General features: G+C 54.8%; 1 protein-coding gene across 1 annotated transcript; it reads left to right on the forward strand.

Annotated features, from left to right (window-relative positions):
- The first annotated feature begins 2392 nt into the window (after window positions 1-2392).
- On the forward strand, window positions 2393-5417 carry LOC113827938 (protein krueppel). Its single transcript, XM_070130752.1, has one exon. The coding sequence runs from the start codon at window positions 2429-2431 to the stop codon at window positions 4187-4189; it is 1761 nt and encodes a 586-aa protein (XP_069986853.1). The 5' UTR covers window positions 2393-2428; the 3' UTR covers window positions 4190-5417.
- The last annotated feature ends 3458 nt before the right edge of the window (window positions 5418-8875 follow it).

Below are 8875 nucleotides of genomic sequence, written 5' to 3' on the forward strand. Positions count from 1 at the left end.
GAAACCAATTTCTCGGGGCGGGTGCAGTGCGGTTTCCAATTTGGCTGATGCTTGAGATGCCGACGGGCCTCCTCGGGAAGGAACAGACTCGCCGACGAAGGGACGATCGAGAGTTTTTCGTGGCCTGCAGTAAAGGAAGCCCTTTGGATTTTTTTTTTTTTTTTTGCATCTCTTGATTTTTTTTCTCGTTTTTACATCTTGCTTCATTCTGTTCTATTTTTTCTCTCTTCAGTCCTTTCTCCTCCTCCTAAACTTTCCTCCTTCGCTTCAACCTCTCTCTCTTCCTCCTCTTCAATCTTCATCTCCCGATTCTTCCCTCTCCTCATCTCGCAACTCCTTAACACAAAAAGCAGATATTTCCCATGTGAGAATAAATTGAATTATCCTTCGTTTCTGAATTTTATTTTGTCCAGGTGTATGTTTTCGTATGATATACTTTCGCCTAAAATCTGTTCATTCCCATTCTCTCTTCAATTCTCTTATTCTATGATTCTATAGTTCATATTCTCTCTCTCTCTCTCTCTCTCTCTCTCTCTCTCTCTCTCTCTCTCTCTCTCTCTCTCTCTCTCTCTCTCTCTCTCATGTTTGCGCCTCAAAGGAGACCTCAAGAAGGGGCCGCCCACCCCCTCCTTCCTGCCCCGCTTCCCCTCCCCCTCCCCCACCATAATCGTAGCTGAAAAAAGGCGATGAATATTAAATTGTCAGTGGCAGCCTCCTGTGCTCTTCAACCTACGATATAGTACGGGCGTGATGGGGAGTTGAGTTATGAGTATGTGTACTTGCGTGTATTTTTTTTATTTATTTATTATTATTTTTTTTTTTATTATTTTTTTTTGGGGGGTGCGTGCGTTCGGCTGTGGGTGTGAGTATAATTGTGTGCATGTTTGTGTGTGTTTGGCTGTGGGTGTGTGGATGATTTTGCGTGTGGGTGTGTCCGTGTATCTGTGTGTGTCAGCAATTATGTGTGTGTGTGTGTGTGTGTGTGCCTATGTCCCTGCGTGTGCGCCCTTATGTATGTTTATTTGTGTGCGCGTGTGTGCTTGTTTCGCGCTAGATGATCTAACGTACACTGATTGGAAGAAACGAGGAAGAGAAAGTGAGGGGAAGGGGAGGCGAGAGGAGGAGAATGTTGTAGGGGGAAAGAACTGAGGGGAAGGACAAGACGAAGGGAAGGGAGGATGAGGAATCGGGTGAGAGGAAAAGGAGGGGAGGGAAGGAGGGGGAACCGAGGATGAGGGGGGCGAATGAGAGAGGGGAGAGGGTGAGGAATAGAGTGTGAGGGGAAGGATAAGATGTAGGGAAAAGGAGGGGAGGATGAGGGAGGATAAGGAAATGAGGGGAGGTTAGGGGGAGGATTTGACCGTGAGGGGAAGATAGAGAGGGGGAGGGGGGGGTGAGAGGGAAGGAAGAGTCCCTCGTGCGTAATCCTTGTTTTACGACTGCAATCTGGTCATTTATGCACGCTCTTCATCAATACAGGGATGTCGAGGGGAGAGGGGAGGGCGAAGGGCGTGGGGGAGGGGGAGGTGATGGATGAGGGGGGCGTGGAGAGGGGAGGGTGGGGGGGGTTGGTCACCTTGTGCGCGCGGGATGAAATTCATCAAACTTTTTTTTTTCGTTTTTTCGGTTTTCGATTTTCATTCCCGCGCTCTGTTTTCTTTCTATGTACGTTGAGGCTTTTTTTTCTATCTATCGCATATTTAATAATTATTTTGCAGCTAGACGTCTGTGTCAGGTCGAGTTATTTTTGGGAAGAGTTTTTCTTTCCTATTTTTTTTACACCTTACTCCCCCCCCCCCCCTAGCTACTTTCTTTAGCCACGCCTCCGCCCGCCCTGAGGTGTCAGGCTTTAAGTGACCCCGTGACAAATGACGGGGCACGGGGGACACGACCCCACAGGAACCCCCCTCCTCTGTGTATTGTCTCCGCTGGACACTGATGGTAAGAGAGGAGGAAGGGGGGGTGAGGGGGGGTATTAAGGTAGGCCGGAAATAGAAGGAGAGCATTGGCTGCGTTGGTTATTTGTTGTTTTAAAAAAGGGGGGCGAGATGCGTCGTTGCAATCACGTGATTCAGGTACTTGATTGGTATGTGTAGTGATTAATGCTGTCGTTTCTCCGGTGATGATCCTTGAATGTAACTTTTATTTTTTGTTTTTATATTGCTTCTGTGTTGTATTTCCATGCTGGAGTGGCTGGAAAATGCCAGTTGTGGTAGGAAATGAAGTGAATGCAATGCTGTCTTAGATGTAATGTACATTAATTTATTTTGTAAGCTTTATCTAACAGTTGATTTGGCCATTTTGATGTGTAGTGCATGCTGTATTCTGTGATCATTAGGCTGAAGATCCTGCACACCACTGACCTCATTTCCCTTGCGTTGCAGGGCTGGCGGGAGGCGTGGGGCCCGGCGCAGACACGTGTCCAGTGATGAAAGACGGCGGCGATAGCGACAAGGACCCCGGCAGCGGCGCCCTCACCCACAAGGCGGGCGGGCCGGACTTGGGCATCAGCCTCGGCGCTCACCTGGGCGCCACCAGACACCTGAGCGGCGGCCACCACCACCTGGGGGGCGGCGGCGGAGGCCTTCCCGGCTTCCCCGGCCTGCACCACCCACTCCAGCTGGCTGCCCTCTCCTCGCAGCAGCAAGCCGCCGCCGCAGGCATGCTTTACCCGTCCTTACTCGGGCCCAACCTCAGCCCCGCCACCCTGATGGCGTCGCTGGCGGCAGCCCGGTCCACTCACCAGTTCCTAGGAGGCCAGCCGCCCTCGGGGCTTCCGCCCGTGCTGCCTCCCACGTCGGGCACGCTGGCCAGCCTCCACGCCACGCTGGCCGCCGCCGACACCTCGCGCCAGCGGGACCTCCTGGCCACCATGGCCGCCGCGGACTCCGTGCGTCAGCGGGAACTCCTCGCAACTCTGTCCAAGCTCGCGACCACGTCCGCCAGCTCGTACCTGCCGCACCACGACTCGCCCGTCAAGCCGGACTCCGCCGGGGAGTCGGGGCGCCGCGGCAGCTCGGTGTCGCCGGCGTCGTTCTCTTCGTCCAGCGGGATCGGCGGGTCCCCGTCCCTGGCGCCGCCCCTCAGCCACCCCAATCTCATCGGCGCGTCCTTGGCGGCCGCCGCGACGACGGGCGGCCTAGGGTCGGAGGCGCCCTCGCCCACTCTCGGCTCCTCCCCGCCCGGGAGCAACGGCCGCCTGGACCCGTACACCAGCACGACGCCCGCACGGAAGGCCTCCGCCGGGCGGCCCGACCGTGTGTTCACGTGCAAAATCTGTAATCGAAGTTTTGGCTACAAACACGTGCTCCAGAACCACGAGCGGACTCACACGGGAGAGAAGCCTTTCGAGTGCAAGGAGTGCCACAAGCGATTCACGCGGGACCACCACCTGAAGACGCACATGCGGCTTCACACGGGGGAGAAGCCCTACCACTGCACTCATTGCGACCGCCAGTTCGTCCAGGTAGCCAACCTCCGTCGCCACTTGCGCGTGCACACGGGCGAGCGGCCGTACGCCTGCGAGCTCTGCTCCTCGAGGTTCTCCGACTCCAACCAGCTCAAGGCCCACATGCTCATCCACAAGGGCGAGAAGCCGTTCGAGTGCGTGCGGTGCTCGGGCAAGTACCGGCGGCGCCACCACCTCATCCACCACAAATGCCCCAACGACCCCGACAGCGACAAGCGTGTGGAGGCCATCCAGTACAGCGAGACGACCTTCGCGGAGAGCGACACGTACTCCATAGGGCCCGAAGAAGAGGAGGAGGAGGACTTCCCCGAGGAGGAATTAGCGCCCCCCGCGACGCTCCTGGAGGAGGAGCCCCTACAGCTGGAGAAGCGGCGGGAGCGGAAGAGCCGCGACCCCCGGCGAGTGATCAGCCACCCCATGAGCGGCCTCATGAACAGCGGACGCCTGGCCGACGCCGCCCACCTCCTGCGGGGCCTCCACTCCACCCTCCCGGAGCAGACGGAGCCGGAGGACCTCAGCGTGGCCAGCACCCGTCGAGACAGAAATTACTCGGGGATGTCGGCCGTGTCCAGCGTGTCGGGGTATCCTGTCGGGGACCTCGATTACTCCCGAGACTCTCTAGGCGGGTCACGTGACGACGACGCGACGAGCGACGGAGGCGACGACGCCAGGTACCCTCGGCACAGCGACGACGAGGAGCCCATGTCCTCGCAGTCGTGAAGGGCGCCTCCTGCCGCAGGAAACACCTTTCCCGCGCCCGCGTCAGGGCAGACAACGATTCAGGGACTCTGATCTAGAAGCGACTCTTCGCTGAAGCCAATATCAGCCCTCCATGTCTACCTCAGGGGCGGACCACACGCCCACGCGCCTGCACGCCCGCACGGCACACCGCCGAGGTGCTGTGTGCCACCTATCGCCCGCCGCCCGGCGCCCCTTGTTGGAGTTGAGAGAATATTTATATATCGGGCGCCGGGCGACGAGCGCGGAGCCGTCCCCGTCCTGTGTTTACCCCCCCCCCCTTCTTACTCCGCCATCTTTCCTGGTATCTATAAGGATAAATCAGATGACTGGAAGCCTTCGGCCTCCTTCCGACTCGCATGCATCATTAACCACACGAATATCGTTGCCAAACTGGAACTAATTTCAGAATTCGCTAATGGCGCCCCAGACAAGGCGGTATAACGACTCGGCTGGAAAGATGACTCAAGGCTGTCAACTTAACAGTTTTCTAACATTTAATTTGATTAATGAAAGCATCTCCTTTCCTCATGTGTTTAATACTATTACTGAGGGTTTTCATCGGGACAAGCTAGTGTATGAAATATATCATTTATTAACATCTCAAACAGAGTTGAATACAAAAAATTAACTAAAAGTCGCACGAAATTATGTATCAAAAAACATTGTCATTCTCAAAAAGTTTCCGAAACTCGAAGCAATGTTTGTCGTCCTTTTTTCCCTCTTTATCATTTTTTTCCTTTCCCCTTCCATCCTTCCCCTCTTCATTTCTCTGCCTTTCGCTCTTTCCCATAATCCCCTATCCTTTCTTTATCTTCCACTGATTCCCACTCAAAATCAAAACCTACCCCCCTCCCCCACCCCCACCTCCCGCATCCACAATTCCCCACCCACGCCCACCCTTCCCCACCCCCACGTTTCCAGATGTTGCGATGTGCTCCTTAATGAACGCCAGACAACTGTCAACAGGAGACGAGAGAAGGTTAAATATAGAACGCAAAGGCAGTTCAAGCGGTAGTTGTTGTGCGCCGCCCTCTAGTCTCAACTTGTGTCGCCGTCTCCGCCCGTCACGCCCACGTCACACTTGCGATTCGCCGAGACGCTGACGTAAGGGCGCGCAGGGGTTATCTGCTTCTCTCGTTCTCTTTTTCTTCTTCTGTCCTGGTATTTGGTTAATTTCCTGTCTGTTTTTTTCTGTTAGTCTCTCTCTCTCTCTATCCCTCCCTCCCTCCCCCTCCCCATCTCCCTCCCCCTCCCCTTTCCCCTATCCCTCCCCCTCCCCTTCCCCCTCCCTCTCTCATTCTTCTTTCTCTCTCTCGCTTCCTTCCTCCCTTTCTCTCTTCTCCCCTCCCTCTCTGCCTCCTTCCTTTACGTCTCCTCTCTCTTAAGTTAGTTTCTCTTTTTCTCTTCATACCCCCTACGTATCTACCTGCACATCTACCTCCACCTCATGCGTTCCCTTTTAGTCCTTCTGTCCTTCGTCAAGTGGGTGTAATCTCGGGAGAAAGGCCGGGCAGCAGCTTGGGTTCAGGGAGGGTTCATTTTACAGCCTGTCGGTCCGGTAAATTTGCACTTCTATTTGTTACAGCGGAGCGGCGTGGCCTTCGCGAATTCCGACCACCTTTGTGCGAAAGGGACCCGCTGGGGGAACTCCCTCCGTCCCGCGCTCTCCCATCCCTCCCCATCCCCCGCCCTTCGTCCCCCACTCCCACCCCTCCTCCATCTCCTACCTCCCCCTCCCCCAACGATGTGTTATTCCCGGGGACCTCTTCGCGTAAACCCATGGCACGCCTCTTGTTTTCACGAGAAGGATTCTTGGATTTTTTTTTCGAGGGGGGCGGGTATGGTTTTCTTATTTTTTTGAAATTCATGCAATTCCTTCGTTTTGGTCGGTCATGTATGTGCTGAAATTACGGGTTTTGTAGGCGGGAAGGGGGAGGGAGAGGGGGAAAGGGGGTTATTTGGAGCGAATGATGTTTGCGCGTTTGAGGAAGGCCAGTCGTCCGTCCGCGGGTGAAAGGCCCCTCATTACTCGTGCGCCGAGCCGAGCCACGCGGTTCCCGGCGGCCGAAACAATCGCCAGCATCGGGGTCCTTCGTCGTCGGGGGGGAGGAAGCCCTCTCGACGGCGGTTCCTTTCGCGAACACTTTCGTTTGCCGTTCTTTCGATCTTCATTTTCTAAACGATCGCGAAACCGTTCCCGAGGATGATTAACGAGGGCGCGGAGCAGGTAGCGGCCGACGCACAACGGGTGGACGGGGCGCGGCCTTGTAGCTTAGCGCTCGGGAACGTGTTTGTGCGGCCGCGGCGGGTAAGCCGGTAATGACTTTCACATGCGGGCCCTCACGAGGCGACGAGGGACGTGCGCGAATAACTGGCGTTTTGCACACCTTGCTTTCTTCCCTTTTCTCCTAACGTCTTTGCCACGTCAACGATTTCTTCTTTATCTTTATACTGTGTTAAAGTTTTGCCACATTTTCATGCGTCACTTTTATCACCATTGGAAATCTATTTGAACCAGTTCACTACAGTTACCGATTAGTGACGATAAGCCAACGCAGCCTTCCATGACCTATTTCATACGCTTGGCTTGCGCCGGCGAAGGAGGAGGAGGAGGAGGAGGATCCCAACCCGTGTTTACAACTCTCGAGGAAAGGAGAAGATTTCGCAAACAAGTAGAATGTGCCAAATGAAGCACAAAAGGGAAGATTTTGTGGGCGATTGAACCCCGCGCTTTGAGGCCTCCGAACCCCCGCTGAGGCCGTGAATCCCATTCCGGGAAGCCTCGATCACGTTTCACCGCCGTTATGGCCGCGCGGACGGAACTCGCGGAGGGTAATTGTACTCCGCCTGTCTCCGCCGCCGGTTCTTGCCATGCTTGCGTGTTATAATTCCGCGTGCGGAGTCATGAGAGTATTTGTGTGGTTCTAACGATGCAGCGACGGAGAGGAGGCGGCCGTCGCTCCGCCGGTACATCCTGCCAACAGACATTCCATTAGGAGAGGCCATGCGGCGCCGTGGCCCGGCCTCTCCGCCTTCATTAGTTCCTAGTCTCCGTGCATTTCCCCGCCTTTGTTCCCTCCCATTGTCGCGCCGAGATGCCTCGCGAGAGAGCAATGTATCACAGCGGATGTTACCTTCGGGCCGCACTTTGGCTGAGGGACTCGGCGCGGCAATGGGCGGGCCGGAGGAGGGCCATGCTGGCACACGGAGGCAAATCGGCCCGCGCGGGTCAGGGGGTGGACGCCGCCCGCGGTAGAGTTAGACGACGGGCGTCTGTACGCCCGCCTGACCCCGCCCAGACCCTACCCACACTCGTTGTTGCTCAGGGATGACGATAATAACGACGTCTTTCACAACTAAACTTTCTCTGTCCTTTCCCTTCCGTCGCGCCACCGGCAGGAGGGCGACCCTGGCCCCTCGTCTCAGGAGTGTGTGCAATATTATGTAAGACTTTCCCCCGCCGAGGCCGCCCTCCTCAGCCGTCCCCTTCTCCCCAGCAGCGTCTGTCAGCCTCTTCCATTCTTCCCTGTATGCTTGCACTTCCCTGCGGACGGCATGTTTATCAGTGTTACCCGACGGGTGGCATACGAGGGCATTGTGCAATAGTGGGCGCGGCGAGGGCGGTGGGCGTGTGCGATGCCGCCCCGCCCGGTGTGCGTAATAAACTCTCCGGTTCAAAGGAAGAGCAACCGGTGTTCCTCTCCTCTCATGTCCACCGGTTCAAAAGAAGAACAACCGGTGTTCCTCTCCCAGGGTGTTCGTGTGTGCATGTGTGTTCCTGTGGTTTGTTGCACAGATTGCAGATGACGCCCACAGCAACATCAGATCCCAGCTTATCCAGTTACGCTCGCATACAAATCAATACTTCCACAGTGATGTGTTATCATATTATCTGTCCTAAGAAACAGAATGATTTCATGCTTCCAGTGATAAGACTACTCCGTTGAGCAGCAGGTCATGCCTCGAGAACTTGTGTAATGCTTGAGTGACGAACGTAAGAGCTTGCAGGAGGCGGCGGCCCTTGCGTCGCGCGCGAGAGGACCCGCCTGTGGTAGATGTGAAAGGCCACTGAAGCGGAGCTCGACAGTTTTCACCAACATCAAGCCTGTTAGTGCACGTGATTATGTCGAGCAAATGTGGGTCTTATGATAGAAGTGTTTATGGTTCAGTGTAAAAGCTGGTCTTTGTTAACTTCTTACAACGTGTCCAGTCAGAAATTCAGGGATCAATTTGCTTCCGGAGATCACTTTGAACGGAGCAGATTGTTTTTTTTAGTAGTATAATTTTGTTTTATGATTACTTATGATTATTTTCCATTTTCTTTTCTTGTAAAGTTAAGTTGTGAGAACCAGTGTGTTAGATTTAGGCATGAGTTAACCATCGTCAAATTACTTGCTTGATGTTGTGCAAGTTTTCGTTCTTCTGTTGTCCCGGATGAACTTGGACGAGGGCAAGTCCTGACCGCGAGGCCCTCGGAACTTATGTTGGTGAAATTTAACCTAAACTTAATCTAGATCAAGTTGGTAGTTTGATATGGGCATGAGGAGGGGGGGAGGTCTTCTGCTCCCCCTCCCGTTCATACAGGGTCTTAAACTATAGAGTTCACTCCCACACCCTTTCTGCTGGGCCGGGGTGGGCGGTCGCAACCCACATCCAGAGACGCTT

This window comes from Penaeus vannamei, chromosome 2 (assembly GCF_042767895.1).
Source record: "Penaeus vannamei isolate JL-2024 chromosome 2, ASM4276789v1, whole genome shotgun sequence".
In the NCBI taxonomy this organism is placed as follows: Eukaryota; Metazoa; Arthropoda; class Malacostraca; order Decapoda; family Penaeidae; genus Penaeus; species Penaeus vannamei.